Source organism: Pinus tabuliformis, chromosome 5_2 (assembly GCF_031772625.1).
Source record: "Pinus tabuliformis cultivar Carrire ecotype Pingquan chromosome 5_2, CPIR1, whole genome shotgun sequence".
Taxonomy (NCBI): Eukaryota; Viridiplantae; Streptophyta; class Pinopsida; order Pinales; family Pinaceae; genus Pinus; species Pinus tabuliformis.
Genome location: NC_142306.1, coordinates 61,793,722 through 61,814,696, shown reverse-complemented (window position 1 = coordinate 61,814,696; position 20,975 = coordinate 61,793,722). Strand labels below are relative to the sequence as shown.

At 40.3% G+C, this 20,975-nt stretch overlaps 2 protein-coding genes across 2 annotated transcripts; both read right to left on the bottom strand.

Annotated features, from left to right (window-relative positions):
• Positions 1-13,895: 13,895 nt before the first annotated feature.
• LOC149157546 (uncharacterized) lies at positions 13,896-17,685 on the bottom strand. The gene is made up of 2 exons (XM_089433722.1): positions 14,205-17,685; positions 13,896-14,023 (listed from the first exon to the last, which is right to left on the bottom strand). The coding sequence occupies exons 1-2, from the start codon at positions 17,683-17,685 to the stop codon at positions 13,896-13,898; spliced, it is 3,609 nt and encodes a 1,202-aa protein (XP_089289848.1).
• Positions 17,686-19,211: 1,526 nt separating this feature from the next.
• On the bottom strand, positions 19,212-19,976 carry LOC149157545 (uncharacterized). The gene has a single exon (XM_089433720.1). It carries the CDS (start codon positions 19,974-19,976, stop codon positions 19,212-19,214), a length of 765 nt encoding a protein of 254 aa, XP_089289846.1.
• Between the last annotated feature and the right edge of the window lie 999 nt (positions 19,977-20,975).

Sequence of the window (20,975 nt, the reverse complement as noted above, 5' to 3'; positions counted from 1 at the left end):
CACCAGTTGATTCCGGGAGATTCTGTGGACTATTTTCGGTGCCATTTAGACTAGGTAGGAGCTAACCCTTAGCTCTTCAATTACATTCTTTCCTTTTCTAATTCTGAGCATGTTTTCCTATTCTTCTGGGTCTCTGGGGTTTGAACAATTTGTTCTTTCCCCATCACACCTAGTATACATCGAAAGGTGCAATGCATATTGAGCTGGTCATTGGCTAGTCAGGATGCACCCCACCTAGTACACAACTGGGGTGTGATGGGTGCAAAAGGGAAAGTTTATTCACTATTTTTCATGGAAATTTTTCCTGTTTTTGCCTAAATCAGGATCCTAATTCTTCTCTTGTTTGTTTTTCAGAGATTCATTGGATCAATATGGTCACTACATGGCGTGAACACGAGCATGAAGAAGAGGACATGGTTTCTTTACATGATCCAGGTAGGTGACTGCTTTGCGGAACTATGGCTTGCTCAAATTCTTCCGCATATCCAACATGAGGCAACAAATCAATTTTTTTCAATATTTTCTCGATGCATGGGATCTTACCAACTAAGTGTTCCAGATTCAAGGTAAATCCATCCCTTTGACAGTTGAGGATATCTACTTCTTGACCGGTTTATCGAGGCGTGCTGCCCCTCTCTCACTATTAGGATCCGCCCGTGGAGGTGAATTCATGAGGGATTATATTCACAGATTCTGTAGAGATGGATCTCAGCTGAGCAGGGACGGAAAGATCAGTATTCGAGATGTCACTGACAGGTCTTTGAGGACGATCTTATTCACCTTTGCTAGATTGGCTGGTAGCGCGGCTCTTCATTTGACCAACAGGTCCTATATGTAGTATGCTCTGGAATGCCTTAAACCAAAGGTATTCAACTGGTGTGATGCAGTACTTTTGGTTATAAAAGAACAACTTACCAAGGTGAAGAATGGAAGATCTAAGAACTTTGGTTATGGTTCCATTCTGACCGCTTTTGCCTTGGAGAAGATCCCACTGATGCAACCACAGTACATTTCACTTAGACTGCCAGTACCGACGGAACCACAGATGCAGAGATGGGTCGATCTTATGGCCAGACATGTTGGTCAGTCACAGATTTCATTCTCTGATGCCTTCTTTGAGTGGTTTGACTGTTAGGAGATGGTCTTTGCCGAGTATCCATATGCTGGGATGGACTTCCGGGGTGACCCAGATTTGGTGCTACTGGCTGGCGAGTAGTGGGGTGTTATAGGTAAAAGATTTGACCATATCTCTATTTATTGTTTTTATAATGTTCTTATGTATTTTAAATGTTATCAAGACTAATTAAACCCATATATTTGTGCAGATATTGGACCAGTGCAACCAGCAGTGCGCCCAAGGGTAGCAACTACCGTTCCAATAGGAGAGGCTGTAGGGAGGGCTATCCTTTGCGATCTGGATGTGGTTGAGACCCTTGCAATATTGCAAGATCAAATCAAGGGTCTCACCCTTGGTATTCAGGATGTGAGGACCGATGAGTTACCTCTGAGATTACAGCGCCAGACTACTGGCATGCCGAGTCGATGGACTAGGCTCTTACATATGATCGCAGAGGCGGTGACTTGTTATCACCAATACCATTAGCCTAGGGTGCTTTTCTTGCATTTTTGAGTTTTTGGGTCATGTGACCGATTTTGTCTTGGACACAGAACATCTTTGACAAACTATAAATAGTTATATATATCTTTGATTTTCAGAGCTTTATTTTGGTTAAGTTATATGATCCTGATGCAAATGTTGATTGAAATGCTTTCTTTTATAAATGCTGCAAATGTCTATCTAACACATAATTTGCTAATGAATTAGTTAATGTGTTTAAGTTTCTGGAAATGTGTTTATATTTAATAGAATCAAACTTCCTTTCCAAAATCCTAACCCTTAGGAACATACGATAGATAGCTAGATTATGAATAGAATAGATTCCAGTAAGCTATAGGATGACAAGTTGTGAGTCTAGCCTGACAAAACGTCGGTGTATTCCACGTGTGATGGCATCAGAGAGAAGTTCTATCAACGTGCTATACTCAGCGATGTTGTTCATTGATCGACCAATACATACTCCTCTGAAACTCACTAACTCACCGCTCGAATAAAAAATGGCCCAGGCTGTAGAATATAGGTTCTGCGTACTACGAATAGCTCCATCGGCATATCCAAAAAATGATTCCCATAGGTTCGACATCTGCAACAAATGTAAAAGTGGATTACCTAACCAAAACGATCACTTTTGATGAAAACAAAAATGTAACAAAAGCATATAAAGAGATTACTGCACTTAGTCAAGCATAGTAACGCTTAAGGTACAACCCATTTCGGGGTTGTGCCAGTGGAATTCCATCGTAATCTACTAGCTCATAGGCTCCTTTTGCTAACACTCGTTTAACAATGTAGGGACCCATCCATAAAGATTAGAACTTACCTGCTCCCAATTTATCGGATTCCTAATCGTAAAGCAAGACCAGGTCACCTTCTAAGAAGACATGGGGCTTGACATTTTTTTCAAACTGTGCCTTAAATCGTTTCTTATGGGCTTCATCAGCCAAGGTGGCATCACGACAGGTTTCATCCAATTGGATTGATTCCAAGAAATGAGCCCCTTGCTCTGAAGTTCTGGGGAGAAGGTCGATTGCGAGCTTGAGAGATGAAATCTCACATTGAATTGGTAAGACGGCTTCCAGGCCATACATGTTATAGACATATTTGGGAACTGCAACCACAATCACATATGTCCATAAACCAAGGGCTTCTAAGTCCCTAAAAGTGTTGTTTTGTACCCTAAAGGAGCAAGGTCAGCTGATTACATCATCTCCCAGAAGTTCTCCCTGAAAAACTACTCAGAACTGGTCAAAACTGGACCATATAGACTGCTCATCGCTAAGGGTGCGATGCATCTCGCTTGCCACATGCAAAAAGTGCAATTCATACTGGAAATCCCTTCTATAGGGTGTGATGAGCAAGAGTAGACAAATGGCAGAAGCAGTTTGCTAGGTGGAAACCCAGAGAATCTTCTAGAAGCTACTCATTCGACACTTACTTCTCTGAATTCGCCCAGGGATGAGTAAGAGATCATGAAATCTCCAAGTGGAACCAAGAACTATCAGAGAGATGACACTAATCAAAATCCCAGAAGCTGACTCACCCCCCCCTTCAAACATCTATATATGGATCCCTCATCCTAGAGATCCAAAGGCTGGAATTTTGTATTTTGTAAGGAAGTGTTGTTGGTTTCCCTATGAAACATCATAGTGTTGGGTGATCTAGCTTTTCATGAGGTGAAGAGGGCTTTCATGCTGGGAGGATGGCGTTGGTTCAGACCAATGGGTTGTAATCCTCTCTTCTACTACTTCTATCAATAAAGCTATTTAAGTTTTCCTCCATATTCTTGTATATCTATGAATCTTGTATTGATATATGCATTTGTATGGTTAATATACATATGATCCTATATTGTTTATGGTTATAGATCTCTATGGTTTGATGGTATTATGTTGCTTTGACTCTACAGGCACTATTTGAAGCAGGACAAGTAAGGAAGGAGTGGTGAATCTCTATCAAAGGAAAGAGGAAACAAGCAAGGAGCCAAGCAAAAGACTGACGTTGGTACTCTCTGCTTCTCTCTCATCTATCTCTCATAAAGGAAAACACAAGTAACTTTAATCTATTTGTTTCTAAGATAGCTACCCATCTTAGTGGGACTAGCAGCTCTGAATGGACTCTAGTTTTCCCGATAAAAAAAGGGCGACTTCACTGGGGAGTGAATAGTTTGTTTGCTTGTCTCTATTTGTTTGTTTCATAAACTACAGACGGAGCCTGAAGTTAAGCCAGCTAGCATTCGAACTGCATTTTCTATGCAAGTGCAAAGTAGATCAACGCTGCTTCAGTCAATCTCTGGGTTTGTTTATGAATTGAACAATTGACTTGCAAACATCCTAAGTGCCCTGGTGGTAGCTCAAGTAACCTCATTAGATCATCCCCTATACTTTGTGTTTACTGACTATCATTAGCTCAGCCTAAATCCCTGAACTAAGCTGCAAACTGTGACCAAAAACCAAGTGAAAGTCTCGTCCCTAGATCATCGCATTGTCTCCTTTTGACATTCTAGATGCATCACACCTCCCATGTGCAGTAGGTGGGATGCATCCCTGTTTCCCTGTGTTACAGGTGCGATGATCAGATAAGACTGTTTCTGCCTCTAGATTTTGGTTTTTTCTTCATTGTATTCAGCTTTATTTAGGAGTTTTGCTGTCTGTAATTAGTATACCACTGTGGAAACTCCCTTCCTTTGCATTATTCAACCTCCATTGTACAAAGAATTGTGAATGTTTTTATGTATTTTTCGCCATTCACAGTTCTCTTTAGCAAATAGTAGCTTAATCAAACTGTCATCTTTCGATTTGAAAGTGTCGCAAGTGTCATTTTCAGTCTAAGAAAAGAATTCTACTCTTTTTGATAGTCTATTACACTTTTACCATTGTTTTTGGTTTGAATCATCTTTTCTTTGAAGTGTTGAAAGCAGTTTTCAAATTGAAATTGAAAGTGTAGCTCTTAGTCTCCCTTTCATTTTTCAAGTTCGAAATCGCAAAGTGTTGTCTTAGCCTTCCTTTCATTTTCTGAATTTGAAATTGCAAAGTAGCTTTCCTTTCATTTTTTGAATTCGAAATCGCAAAGTGTCGTCTTAGTCTTCCTTTCGTTTTTTGAATTTGAAGTTGCAAAGTTTCATCTTGTCTTCCTTTCGTCTTTTGAAGACAAAATTGTTAGTACTGTCGCTTTGAGAGAAAAGATAGTTCATATTTGTACTTAGCATTCTATTTGTCACTCACACATTAAGAAAGTAGAAAACAAATACATGCATGTACATTTGCATTTAGACTGCTTGTTGATTTTGATTTAGCACAGTGCATCTAGTGTGTGCTCTCTGCTCTATGTTGAAAGAATTTCGCTTCTCTTTCCTTAGTAGCTAGGATTTTCATTGCAAAAATAAGAGTAAACGACTATTTATCATCTTAGATTGCATATTTAGGAGTTGTATATCTACATCACGTAGTGAAACTTAAAGGAAAACTTCTTAAGAAAGACCAACTGTAAAATAAATTTAATGAACATAAAAACGCTTTAGAACCTAACGCACAACATCTAGAAGTCTAGGCTAGAGACATATTCCGGCGTCGTAAAGCCTGGTAACTATCATTCTCATCGTAGGTTGGGTGATTCCTCCTCTTTGAGACGACAAGTGCCTGTACGGACTTGTGATCCCATGTACCGTCGAGTATATATTGGGAGACCACAATAGGCTATATCCTTATCCTTAGGAAGCCGTGTCTACTGCCTTATCGATCGCAATGCACTGAACACAACATTCAGGAAGATTGACTGCCGTACCGTAAAAAGTATTCTGCAGTTTTGTGATTGGTTTGGTAATCCCTCTGTCTAGATTTCCAGAGTAGTCTCTTTCGTTATTTTTCAGACTCCTTAAAGGAAAAGATCCATCTGAGCACTTGTCACTTTAAGCTCATTAAAAATTGAATGCAACTAGAGTCATCTTTAGCTTTTTCTCGACTCTTAAAAATTGAAAAAGAAAGTTGTGTCAAAGCGTCTAAAATTCATTTAATTCGGAATAACATTATCCCCTTTTATTTTGAGTTGATCAAGTAATCCGCAATCGTGGAAGAAATTCAATCAAAACCATGTCATTCGTGGAGACTAACGAGTCAGCCATCTTTGACTTCGAAAATGAAACCATTCTGGGCCAAGCGGACTCATTTAACTGGGTCAAAGTCTCCTGGTTTGTTTGAAATTTGTGTTTCAATATCCTCAGAGACTCCAGTTACTCCAACTGTTTCTGGTATCCCTGCCTCTACAGAAGAAGTTTCGCAGTTATAAGAGGGCATTAGAACTGATCCTAGTGTAATGGTACACACTTTTATTCCTAAACCGGCTCCAACTAAGGTTGATTCGGAAGGTGTCACCCCTTTAGCATCTGTCGCTGCAGAGTCTATACCTTCTTCAGCACCAGAAATATTTTACAAACTTGACGGTCTACCTCTTCCACCTGGATTGATTGCTATAGAAGATATTACAGAGGATCTTACATCTAGTACTCCATCGCATTTTGGAACTGGGATCCACCTATATCCTTCTACTTCAAAAGTTAGTCCCCCTTCATCGCAAGTTCCTGTAGAATCGCTAGGAAGTCTTTTGGATAGACTTGATATGTTTGGACAACCATTGACATCTAGGACTGTGTCGTACGATATAGCAGTAGCAGAACCTCATGCCGCCACTTCGATGATGTTCGTTGGTATACCATCTATCCCAACTAGCTCTCAACCACTAGAGGAATTCCACCCAGGGACTGTTTCAATAGTATGGTCTATTCCCGTTTGTTCATCCGAAATAATATCTAGAATTTCTTATGTTGAGTCTCAACAAATTGATGCTTTGCAACAATATCAATTTGGGCAGTCTGGTCTCCAAAGGCCAATATTTCCTTTGAGCACTAGATTTCCATCATATGGGGGGCAGTATGCCCTTTCATTGTTCCCTCCAGGAGAACAACCATATGAGAGTTCACAACGGAATTCGGGTCAAGTTGGAATCACATCCAGTGGTTGGGTGTCAATACTGCCTCAACAACCAAGAGTTGTATACTCAATGCAACCAAGTCTACCTGTGTCAAATATCCCCAATACATCGGCTATTGTGATGGTGTCGTAAGTACAAGCGTTGCCTGTCGTATGCCAACCTCAAGTTTCTCAGGTTGTAATACATCCTCTTATCTCCACGACGCAACCATAATCGCCGATTGGTGGCTCCTTAACTGGAGTGACTCAGGCTCAAATGGGTACCATTACCCTTCATCTTGTTCAAACATCCAGTATTAGGCAATAGAAAATGGTTTCACAATCATGGCTGGTGCAACATCAACAACCGTAATTCCACCAAGCTTACCGGGGACCTGAGCAACAAAACTTTGCCAGTAATGGGCAGCCGTTTATGCAAAATGATTATCATCAATCATATCAAAATGGTTATGCCCAACAACCTTATCAAAGTTATCAACATCAAATACATTATGTTGGTATGCAAAGATCCACAGCTCAGGCGATCCCATCTTATCCTGGGTATGCTTCACCAAACCTGAATCAATAGCAGCCCTTTGTGGTGACTTTGGAGTTACCATATTTAAATCGGCTAACAAACGATCCAATTGCTTATGCCCCTTGGTGGCCGGCGATTCCTCATAAACTTCTATCATATATTCCTAAATTCAATGGAAATCCGGGTGAAGATCCGTCGAATCATGTGATGACCTTTCACCTATGGTGTTCCTCCAACACTCTAAATGATGATTCGATTAGGCTTCACCTTTTTTAGCGAACGTTAACTAATCCGGCATCAAAATGGTACATCAAATTCCCCAGAGCTTCATTCAATAAATTCAGTGCCCTTGCCACCACCTTTTTAACCCATTTTCAGTTACCAATAAGGTACGAAACATGAACAGAGCTTCTTACCAATTTCAAGCAGACGACAGCCACTCACATCTGATCATATTCATGAGTGGCGACGTTGTCATAGAATGGTAAAAAAATATGTTCCTGATCAGCTGCTAGCTGAATGGTTTATTAAGTCACTGTCACCTTCTATTACAGAAGATGTGGCAAAGGGAGGAGTCATCATTGAAGAGCAAGTCATTGCTCGTGCGCAATATCTAGACTTGATCTATACTCAATCTGGCATGCTCTACAACAAAATCCCTGATGCTCCTAGACCAGAGTTTTTTGTTCCTCCTCCTCCTAAATCAAACAAAGACTCTAATGCCAGCGATGGCGTGATAGGTATGACCAACACGAAATCCATAAAGGTTACATCTAAGAAATCCCGTAAGGTTTCTGGTCAAAATGCAAATGAAGAACTTCTTGCCTTGGAGGTTAATGTCGTGTTGACTAACAAAGGCAAAGAACTGAAGCAGCCAGGGGGCAAGAAGAAAGGGAAAAGAAAAAAGAAGAAACAGGACGATTTGTCTCCTGAAAAAATCTTCTGCAAACCCTTCTGGGAAAAAGAAACCTAATCAGCCATGTCTCATATGCGATGAGGACCATTGGATGAGAGATTGTCCATATAAAGCTAAACTTAAGAAAATCTTTAAGAATTCAAGAACTTTAGCGGTATTGACTGACCCATTTCCAAACCCAAGAACCAATCTAGTTGCTAGCGACAATGCTTCCCCATCCCAAGGCTTATGTTGTCCATTTCAAAACAGAAAAATGATGCTTAGATATCGACAAGGAACAAAGATTACGAGAATCCACAGCTGTCGAACAACAAGGCTATTGATCAACCTAGTAGTTTGACAACAACTTCAACCGAAGTTGTGACACCCATCACTCCTGAGCTAACGATAAAGCTGCCAAAGGGAGTAGTACACAAATCGACATTTAATCCTTATGCTAGAGCAGCACAGAATTATAATATAGTAGAGGACCTAGCCCAATCGCCGTCCGCTATGTCGACACTTGAATGTACTGAAAAATTGCCCCTCCCAAAAGCAGGCTCTATTATCAGCGATAGGTGGGATTGACCCAACAGATTCCAATATTGTGGCCTTTAATCATAAAGGATATGAGCCTCAATTACCAGCTCAACTCTCTTTCCTCATTCAAGTGAAAGCCCTCAACAAAACTGTTCATCGAACAATTATTGATGAGGGGGCATCTACATGTATTATGTCAATGAGTTGCTAGAAAACTTTAGGCTCACCACCCTTGTCGCGATCGTCAACGACGTTAAAAGCATTCGATGGACAAACATACACTCCATACGGGATTTTGAGTAACTTACAAGTTGAACTGGGGGGCAAAACAGTAGAAATTGATGTTGAAGTTATCGATGGAAACCTCGATTATAACATCCTACTGGGAAGGCCTTGGATTTATGCTATGGTCACTGTTGTGTCAACATACTTCAGAAAAATTGCATTTCCTTTTCAAGGAGGAATTACAACTGTTGACCAGCAAAATTTTCTCCCCAACAGTTCACAAGTTACGGGAAGCATCCCGATGATCCACGGAAGCTCTCAGTTGCTTCAAAATATTGGAGTAGGCCTACTAAAAGACCCTACATTCATGGGTACTTTTGCCCTACCACCTCCAAACAACCTAGCGGAAGTGGCCACGGTGGGAACTTGCAATATGGTATCTTCGATTCAAAAGATGTCTGAACACGATGTTAGCATGGATCATCACCAGGTATTACCTCCAAGCCCAATAGAAATATTGTAGCAATCAATGTTCTCGACATGGTAGGCAAACCCAAATCAACGCTCATCAAGCGTTTGGTTAGATAGGTCTATGGAGTATGGTACCTCTTCAGATCATTGGTCACATGTACATTCTACAGACGAAGGAATTGTTCAGTCAATGATCATAGAGGGGGTACCATGGGAAGATTGCCACCATTGTTCCCATCTTCCAGATTACAACGAAGATTGCTCTAGCGACCTTAATCATCCTTCAGTTTTTTATTTTCTATCAAACACTGTAAATACGGTGGATTTCGAGCGAAATTTGTCCAATATTAAAGAAACTATCGCCATAAATATCTCGACCAAACCAGATGTTGTAGAGAATATTCATGTCGGCAAATCTTGTACTTCTTCAGAACTAGAAGTATATTACGCTCTCTTTCGCAAGTTCAAAGATGTCTTTGCATGGTCATATGAAGAAATGCCAGGCATTGACTTGTGCATAGTTGATCACGAAATTAAGATGTATCCAGATGTCAAACCAATATGACAACGCCTTCAGCAGGTGCACCCAAAGAAAGCCACTGCCATCAAGGCAGAAGTTGAAAAACTTCTCCAAGCTGGTTTCATTTACCCAGTTCCTCTAACTAATTTGGTATCAAACATTTTTCCTGTGATGAAAAAACAAGGAACGATTAGAGTGTGCGTCAATTATAGGGATGTACATCAAGCTTGTCTAAAGGACAACTACCCTACACCCTTCATTGACCAGATAATTGATGAATGCACCGGATGCGAAATATTTTCATTTATGGATGGATTTTCCGGGTATAATCAAATAGATATCCGCCCACAGGACTAGTCAAAGACTGCATTTATTTGTCCATGGGGCACATTCACGTACTGCAAACTATCTTTTGGTTTAAAGAATGCAGGGGCAACTTTTCAGAGGGCTATGAATTACGCCTTCCATGACATCAAGAACATCGTTCAAGCATATCTCGACGATCTTTTGTCTCATTTGCGAAAGTGGATTGATCATCCATAGCACTTGAGAGCAATATTTCTACGTTGCCGACACTACAAGATACGACTCAATCCGCACAAGTGTGTGTTTTGTGTCGGTTTTGGTCGTTTACTTGGCTTTGTAGTTTCAAAGGACGGGATTCGCCTCGACTCGTGTAAGGTTCAGGCAATCATCAATTTGCCTCCACCTTCAAATTTGCTTCAGATTCAAAAACTCCAAGGGAAAGAAAACTTTCTGAGGAGGTTCATTCCAAATTACGCCAAACTTGCTAAAGGTTATACGCATCTATTGAAAAAATAAGTACCCTTCAACTAGGATCAGGTTGCGCAAGCTTCCTTTGATGCTCTAAAGGGATCCCTAATAAAAGCATCATTAGTTTACGCCCCTGATTATCAAAGAGACTTTAACTTGTATTTGGCTGCAACAGATATGACCATTGCAATGGTTTTAGTTCAAGAAGACAATGGAATCGAACATCCTATCTATTATTTAAGTCGAAACTTAAATGATACAGAGAGCAAGTACTCATATGTTGAAAATCTGGCTCTCACAGTTGTTCAAGCAATACAAAGATTTTGACACTATGTTCTCTTTCGAAAAACTACCATTTTGTCAGATTGCAACCCCATGACTTACATCTTGTCGCGACAGTTGCTTGGGGGCAAATATTCGAAGTGGATAGTAATTTTGCAACAGTTTGATCTGGAATTCGTAAAATCCAAATCGAAGAAAGCTCTAGTTTTCGCGGAGTTACTATGTGATTTCCCATCATCGTCCAATGATTCAACATCCAAAGCAACAATCGTGGATGAATCTTTGTTTCTAATATCTTCAAGCGATCTGAGGTATGGAGATATAATCATCTATCTCCAAACCCAAACATATAGCTCTAATACCTCTCGCTCAGAACAACGACATACTCGATACCAAGCAAAAGACTACATGATCGTCGGTGATACACTTTACCGTCGTGGTATCGATACAGTTTTGCGAAGGTACCTCACCCATGAGGAGGCTGAAAAAGTCCTGAATGATTGTCATTCAGGCGCATGTGGGGGGCATCAATCTAGTTATGCTACGACACAAAACATTTTACGAGTAGGATACTTCTGGCCAACAATGGTTAAGGATTGCATAATCGCAGTCAGAAGTTGCCATGCTTATCAAATCTTCGACCGCAAAACCAGAATACCACCCGCACCTCTGCAACCAGTAGTTGCTGTTGGGCCGTTCACCAAATGGGGCATAGACTTCATGACATGTAACCTTACCTCGGCTGGGGGGCATGGGTATATCATAGTTGCAGTTGACTATTTTACGAAATGGGCCGAGGCGATGCCTACATTAAACAACAACGACGAAACGATTGCGCTTTTATTTTTCAATCATGTAGTCTCCAGATTCGGTGTTCCACAAGCTATAGTCACAGATCATGGATCGCATTTCTGCAATCACATGATGGTTGAATTGGCTACCAAATTAGGATTGTCCCATGACAGCTCTACTCCATATTCTGGATTTAAGACCTCTGTGGTACATTGTTTTCGAATTAGTCACCGGAGATTCCACAGTAAGAACATTTTTCTGCCAACGTTTCAAATCCCAACCGGGATCCATCATCAGGACAACTTGAATGCTTGATAGAAGAAGAGCAGATTTTTAGGGTTTGGAGAGAAAAGAGGGGAAGGTCGGCTCTCATTTTTTTTTTATTTTTTTTTTGAGAAGTCGGCTGCCTCTTGATTTAATTAATTCATTTAATTAATTAATAATTTTTTATTTTTTTTAATTGAATTTTATTATTATTATTAATATAATCATTAGTAATAGTAATATTAATTAATATAAATTATTATTAAGATTAATTGAAAGGTTATAATAATTTTAATAGGATAATTAGTAGTTAGAAATATTAATTGCAATGATCAAAATTAATGATTATTATTACTTTAATTATTATTATTAATATAATAATTAGTACTTAGTAATACTTATAATATCAAATCAATAATATATATTATTTATTAAAATTAATTGAAATGATTATAATTATTTTAATTATTATTATTAATATAATAATTAATTATATTAATTATTATTAATATAGTAATTAATTGATTATTAATATAATAATTAATTATTTTAATTATTATTAATTAAAAATTAATTATTATTATTATTAATTCAAATTAATTATTATTAATTAATATATTATTATTAAAATTAATAGAAATGATTATAATTACATTAATTATTGTTATTAATATAATAATTAGTAATTAGTAATACTTATAATACCAAATCAATAATATATCTTATTAAAAATAATGGAAATGATTATAATTATTATAATAACTATTATTAATAAAATAATTAATTATATTAATTATTATTAATATAATAAATAATATAATAATTAATTATTAATATAATAATTAATATAAAACTTAATTAATTATATATATATTTTTTTATCTGTAAATGCTAAATCTATTAATAAAAGAGAAAATTATTTACAATGAGGTCGAAACCTCAGAGGTAGCCATTGCTAACCCCGTCCAAAAACTCATGGATTTGACTCTTCAAGCTTTGAGCTTGGATTACAAAAATGGTTTCTGCGCTGCCATTCTGGATAGATGAACAAAGGAACAGTACAATATCATTCGTGCTTGGATGACAAAAAGACAGTTTGAGCAATTGGCAAATGACGGCCCTGGAGCAGGCTCTTCCCAGAGAGGCTCTATGATGCTTCAAGAACAAAATTTGATTCCCGACCATGCCAAAATGAAGTCGAACTGACCATTCAGAATAGAGAGACAAATGTTTAACCAGATTGAGTTGGAGAAGCCAGCGCATCGTCACTCTCCGGGCTGGGAGAAGGAAGCCAGGTAACCATGTCGTCCTTGTCAAACACAGGTGTGCCGTCCGGGTGAGTGACCAAATGCAGCCGTCCAGAATAAATTCGAGCCGGTTTGCGGGCAACTACCTTCTCCGGTGCGGGAGGATCTTCCTTCTGGATCACATTGTCTACAGGCTACTGCAAAATCGGCTCAGGAGCAATCTGATGTTGGTTTTCTGCTAGAGGATCCTCCTGCATGTGATCAGCGTGAAAGACGACGCCCGACATATCCCCAAACAGCACATTAGCTTCTGCGTTGACAGTCGGCAGAGGAGGAGAAGGGCTAAGCGTGCTATTGGGTTCTTCGGAGACAGAGATGGTGAAATTTACAATAACATTGGGCTTATTGAGACTGCTCTGGAACAGAAATCTAGATGACTGCTGAGAGTTCATCGGGATGGCATTGTGCAGATTCAGAGGCCTGGGAGAGGGAAGAGCCGCGGTTAAAGGTTCCACCGCTTCCGGGGCTGGACGAGAGGACTGCCCTCTGGTGCCAGAGTGGCTACCACGGCAGGAGATACCCCTAGGACGAGGCATGATGAGCAGAGTCGACAGGACACCAACAACACAGAAAATGACAGACGTAGGACGAGAAACGCAGATCAGAAAGTAATCAATGGACGCTCTGGGAAGGGCCGAGACATACCATCGCATGATCAAAGCTAGCGCTCACAAGTTAAAAGAGCAGCTTAGACAAATTCCCCACAGACTAGACCCAATCGACCTGCTGCTGCCCTGAGCCTGGCAATTGACTGCATTCCAAGCCCAAGCGACTTGCCAAGTTCGCAGAGCTGAACTGGTTATTGAGAACCTCATTGCGTTCGAATAAGCCCAACTCTTGACATATACCCAAAACGCATTAATGGCAGAATAACTGCAGGTCGACTTCACATTGAAGTCCCCCACCTTGGTATATAGACTCCCACCTGCTCCGTGTGGCCTAGCGCGTGACAGCACGCGATAGAAGCCGCCAGACGTCCACCTCTCTCTGCTTGGCATCATGACAAAGGTCGCTCACCCGCATCCGGGTGCTGGTGCCTTATCTGAGTCTGCTCCTGAGTGACAATTTCCTGGATTTGAGCACTTTGATCCCTGGAGTTGAGGCTTGCGGTTGTACCTTCAAAGAAGCCATTCTCTGCATCCGCTCCAAAGTTTGCTAGTAGATCCGCAAGCTTGTTGCCTTCCCTTCGTGTGTGTTTGAAAACTATTGCTCGATATTGGTTAAGCCAATGAGTAATTAGCTCCAGCCTCTGGATCATTCTCCAACTATTGCTTACCTTATGAATGGGTGAGCCATTTTGTAGCTTTGTCATTATCCGGATTATGATTTGCGCGTCTCCTTCTATGATGAGAGGGAAAAGATTTCTTTCATGTGCCAATTTGAGTCCGCGCCAAAGTCCCTCCAGTTCTGTAGAGTTGTTGGTGTCCCATCCTATCGGGCCCATAAAGATACATTGAGGAGTGTCACTGTGGTCTCTGAAAACCCCTCCATATCCTGCTTTCCCTGGGTTTCCTTTTGATGCTCCATCAAAGTTGAGCTGAAGCATGCCTAAGGGCGGAGGATGCCAGGTGCTAGCTTCTTGATTGTCCTTGTTGGTTTTGTTAGTGACCTTTAAGTTCTGGTTTAACCGTATCTTCCAATTGTCCCATAGTGATTTTTCCTGAGGTGATGTTGGAAGATCTTCTGAGTGCCATTCTTTGATTGAGAGAGTCTCCATTATGTTCTGATGGAATTTGCTCCAGATTTGTTCCAGCGGCATGGTTTGATCCTTGAAGATCCTTCTGTTACGCTCTTTCCATATGTTCCATAGCAGCAGGCCAGGAATAAGGTGCCACAGGGTATTAAGGAGGTTGCTTTTAAAGGGGTTTTGATTCCAGTTATGGATAGTTAGATTGAGGTCTCCGTCTACTCTTCCCTCTTTTTGACATCGGAATGCAACTTTCTCCCAGAGTTTCCTTCCTGTTTGACAAGTTTGCATGAGATGAAGGGCCGTTTCTTCCTCTTTCCTGCACATGTGACAAATGGATGGTCCAGAGAAGCCTCGTTTCCTGAGATTATCCCATGTTAGGATTCTATTGTGGTAGAGGAGCCATAAAAAAGTAGAGACTTTTGGCCAATTGGAATTGTGCCATATTTTTCCCCAGAGGGGTTCTTTGTTTAGCTGCTCTTGTATAATAATATTGTACGCCTCCTTTGTAGAGAAAATTCCTTTCTCTCCATAGCCCCATCGTAGGGTGTCCCTTCCTTCTGATATTCTTATTTGCCGCTTTTGTAATTCAGTCTCCAATATATGCTGAGTATGGGGAGGACTATTCGGGAGGATCTGAATCGCTGTTTTCCATTGTCTGAAGTCTTGACCTGTGGCTGCATTCCAGAATTGATTGACTGTAGCTCGTTCATTTACCTCCCACTCAGCAATTGGGAGATCTTGGAGAATGTCACGAATTTTTGGCATTTGCTGCCACGAATCTGCCCAAAAGCGAGCTGTGGCTCCATTTTTGAGTTCCCAAAAACTGTGATCTTGTATGAGGTTCCTATGTTGAGTGGCTGAATTCCAGATTGCCGATCCCATACTTATCTCAGTCATGCGGATTCTCTCTTCCAGGGGGCAGTTGCTTGCGTATTTTGCAGTCCACAAGGAAGCCCAGGGAGTGTGAGGATGAGCAAGCCACCTCCACCAAATTTTTGCTCCCATTGCTTTATTGCTTTTTTCAGGGTCTCTCAGGCCAATACCTCCAGCTGTTTTGGGAAGGCACACTTTTTCCCATTTAATTAAGGCCCATTTCCTATTCTGTCCTGAACCTCCCCACAAGAAATTACGCTGGAGGTTCTTAATCTCTTTTAGCACCCATTTAGGGGCTGCCAGGATAGAGAACAGATAAAGGGGCATGGAGTTGAGGACGGCTTTGATAAGAACAGCTCTGCTGGCCATATTCAGAGCTCGATTGGTCCATAACAAAAGTCGAGATTCTAACTTTTCCAGCAGTTGCTTCCATGAGGAGTGTTTGAGGGCAGATGCCATAAGAGGGGCGCCTAGGTATTTGGAGGGGAGGGAGGTTGAGGAGAAGCCCAGAATTCGTCCTATGGCGCGTTGGGTAATAACAGGAGTATTGAAGAAGAAAATTTGAGATTTGATTCGGTTAATTAAGGCACCAGAAGCATCAGAGAAGGTGGAAAGAATGGATTTGAGACGGCGAGCTTCCTGCACTGAGGGGTGGCCAAAAATCATATTATCATCTACAAATTGCTGGTGAGAGAAGGCAGGGGAGTTATTAAATGAAAGACCTCTTAAATGCCTGTCGAGCTTGGCTGCAGTAATTGCTCTGCCTAATCCCTCAGCCATTATCACGAAGAGAAAGGGAGACAAGGGGTCACCTTGTCTAATTCCTCTTGAGGGTCTGTATGTGGCTGAAGGAATACCATTAATTAACACAGAGAAGAAAGCTGAAGATAACAGGTTATAAATCCATCTGACCCATGAGTGCGCAAAGCCAAAGGCAATAAGAATTTTTTGAATGTACGCCCAACTGAGACTGTCAAAAGCCTTGGATAAATCAAGTTTAAGCAACATACCTGGCTTCTTGGTCCTTTTTAGGGAGTGGATTATCTCATGAGTTAGGATTATCCCATCAGTTATTTGACGACCCTCCACATATCCTGATTGTTTAGGCGAGATGATGAGCGGGAGCAGCGGCTTTAATCTTGTGGCTATGACTTTTGAAGTGATTTTGTAGATTGTATTGCACAATGCAATAGGCCTGTACTTATCAGGGGTGTTAGAATCCTCTCCTTTTGGAATTAAGGCTATGAAGGTGGCATTAAACCCCGGGTACATCCATCTGAGAGCTCTAGATTCCTCGACCACTTGCCAGACCTCATTTTTAATCAGTTCCCAGAATTTATGAAAGAAGTTCGCTGTGAAGCCATCTGGCCCTGGCGCTTTCCCTTCCTTCATTTGTTGTACTGCTTCTTCAACTTCCTGAAGGCTTATTGGCTTTATTAGAAGATTGTTGTGCTCCTCTGTTATAATTCTGGGAATATTCTGTATAAGCTTGTTGATGGCCGGCATTCTATTGATATTAGGCTCCTGATGAACCTTCTTGAAGTGGTTGATGAATTCCTCTTCAATGCCTGCATGCGTTTCGATTTTTTCTCCTTGTTCATTGTTAATGTGGGTGATGTTGTTTATCATTCGGCGATGTACAGTAGTTTTATGAAAAAATTTTGTATTCTTCTCTCCATTTTTCAGCCACCGAATTCTTGATTTCTGCCGCCATAAAGTCTCCTCTTGTTTATCTCTTTCCAGAATCTTTGCTTCTACGTCCTGCTCTTGTTTGGTGAGTTCCTCCGTGCGCCCAACTGTTATGATGGTTTGCTGGATTCTCTTCATTTCTTCATTGAGCCTGGCTTGAGCTTTAAAGATATTTCCAAACTTGTCATGGTTCCATTTTTTGATGGTTTCTTTTAAGTGCTTGAGTTTTTGCTGGAACATAGACATTTTCGTGCCTGCGTCTGGGTTGAATTTGATCCAAGTGGACTTGACCAGTTCTTCAAAATCTGGATGAGTTAACTAGAATTCCTCAAACCGGAATGGACGTTTAAGATGATTACCAGGTCTGTTCCATTGTAGCTCTATCGGCCAGTGATCCGATCCTGAGAAGGGGAGGATGGAAGCTGTGAACTCGCCTCCCATATAGGGTGCATTATCAGAAATGAGGAATCTATCGAGACGCGAGGCGATCTGCTGCAAACCGTCTCTCTTATTTGTCCAAGTAAATAGGCCATTGCTAGTGGGAATGTCAATTAACCAGTTGTTGATAATGAAGTCTTTGAGCAGATTGCCATCACTGTTTGTTCTGCTGCTGCCTCCTTGTTTCTCTGCCATATTGACTATCATATTGAAATCTCCTCCAGAGATCCACAGGGGATGTGGCCTTTCCTTATTGAGTTCTGACAAAGTATTCAGGATATGAGCTTTCTGGGCAGTATCCTGAGGAAAATAGACATTTGTTAACACACCATGAGCATTTGTACCTATGAGGTGAAATGTTGCCTGAATAAAATTCCTGTTAGCTTGTATATTATTGAGGTGAATGGCTCGTGCATCCCAGAGGATTGCCAGTCCTCCTGAGGCACCTTGAGCATCCACTGCTGTGACTAACCCGCCTGGCCAGGCTTTTGCTGCTACCCTTTCCAAAAATGTAGTATTGCATTTCGTCTCCTGCAAAAATAGGATACTTGGTTTTTCTTGCATCAACATGTTTTTTAATAATCTGCCTTTCCTTGGGCCATTTAGGCTTCTGATATTCCATGAAATTAGCTTCATTGGGTACGATGGGAGTTTAGGTTGAAGTACTTGGTCAGTTTGGCGTACCTCCCTGACTCTACTAATATCTCTCCAATTTTGATGGTTCTCTCCAGTGTAGATTTTCTGCCTCTCTTTTTGTTGTCCTTAATTTGGAATTTACCATCCCATGAACTGCCTGTCTGGACACCTAGCGAATATCTTTTCTGTGCTTGATTCAGGACTTCAACTAGGTTATCCACTTGCTTTTCCAGAATTTTTTCAAAGTTGCCTATCTTACATGCAAGTTCCAAGCCCAGAATGTCCAGCTCCCCTATGTCTAAGTGTTCTGAATCTTCTTCCATATTCTGTAATGTTTGAGAGGGGTTCTCTTGCTCATGCGACAATTGCTCATTGGGCTGCGTATACTCCACTTCCATTTCTTGTGTGAGTCCTAGCAGAGATTTGGCTGGGTGCATTAAGCTTATTTGTTTTTGGGTTTTCTTTTCTTTTTGCCCTGATGACTCTTCTGGTTGCTCTGGATGGTTCTCTTTTTCTTGCGCCTTTTCCGGTTCTGGTTCTTGCCCCTCGTCCGTTTCCAGGATGCCAAAACGGTTGCTCGTCATAGGCTTTGTCTTGTTGTTTGAGTTGATCTTGGCATTACTTGTTGTTTTCTTGTTCCCTCTTCTTCGGTTTGTGACTTTCGTGAAGCCATCTGTTGTTTGATTCTCAGGGATTTCCTAAGAGTTGGGTATCTTGTTTCTAGGGCAGTCTCTGTAGAGATGCCCTATCTCATGACATTTCTTGCATCTAAAGGGCACATGTTCATAATCTATAACTTGAACCCATTCAGAGTCTTCATGAAAGAAACTTACCGAGTCTGGAAGCGGTTGCTTTAGATCCATGTAGACGCAGATCCGAGCATAGGATGTGTATCTACAGATCTTTGTTTCTTCTGCAATCTTTACAAACTCTCCAATAGAGTTCCCAATTTCTTGTAGAGATTTTTCTTCCCAGTATTCCCAAGGAAGTGAATAAAGCCTTATCCACACTAGCGCATAACTCAGATCCTCCTTGTCGGGGTTGAACCTTTCGACCCAGCCTTTGAGGAATAACCCAGCAGAATTGAAAAAATACGGGCCTCCATCCAGTATCCTATTTCGGTCTTCCAAGCAGTTAAAAATTGTTGTGAAGAAGCCCTTGGCTCCTAGATGCAAGGATATGTGCCCTTTGGGGTGCCATTTGGTATTGATCCAGTTTCTCAGTGCTCTCTCCGTTGGCCAGGTGCCGATGAATTTCCCGATTAGCGCATGGTCGCGCATGTACTGAATCCGGGCGTTGATGCGTTCACTTGGGAAGTCCACTCTTGGCCTGTGGGCTGCTACAGGTTTGCAAGTTGAGGAACTTGCCCTGTGACTGTCGTACCCTTCGATTTCCTTTCCTTTCTGCAGTTTGTTATCTGTATCTTTGCCTTGTGTCCCCTTGTCGATTTCCTGATCAGGCATTCACTGCTCTCGGTTTTCCCAGGCTGGGGGAGGCCCGTGGCCCTCCCCCTGAGGGTCGTGCATTCTGCCTTGACCTTATTGGCGCGTCTTCAGAACGTATCCTCTGCAACTCCTGCCAGCTGTTTCAGACTTGGCAGACCTGCCGTTTGCAGGTTTCAGCGAAACCCTAGGTTAAGCTGCGCCGTGATCGCCAGAGCTCCGAATCAACAAAACCTCAACTTAATTAATTATATTAATATAAATATGATAGTTAATTATATTAATTAATATTAATTATTATTGATTATTATTAAATTTTATAATTATTTGAAAGAATAAATATTTAATGATTATTATTATTATATTAAAATAGATATTTTTATAATAGGAAATTAATAAGGGTGATTAAATTAAATACCTAATTAATTAATATTGTAAAGTTTAAAGTTTAAATTAAATACCTAATTAATTAATATTGTAAAGTTGACGAGTGTTCCGCCCTCGCAGAACACTCGTCAAAAACTAAGCACCACGTCTTCTTGGAAAACGCCTCCATTATCGCCAAGGAAGAGCAACACCATAAGCGAAAGATCAGAGAAGCTCTTGAAATTATCAAACACCCGCATAATCTCAACAGAGACAATGGTATGGAGATTAGTGGAAGCTGGTTTCCCCTAATCAAGAAAATTAACCCGATATCAGTATAATAATAATAATAATTCTCCTTTAAACTTTACAATATTAATTAATTAGATATTTAATTTAATCACCCTTATTAATTTCCTATTATAAAAATATCTATTTTAATATAATAATAATAATCATTAAATATTTATTCTTTCAAATAATTATAAAATTTAATAATAATCAATAATAATTAATATTAATTAATATAATTAACTATCATATTTATATTAATATAATTAATTAAGTTTTATATTAATTATTATATTATTTATTATATTAATAATAATTAATATAATTAATTATTTTATTAATAATAGTTATTATAATAATTAT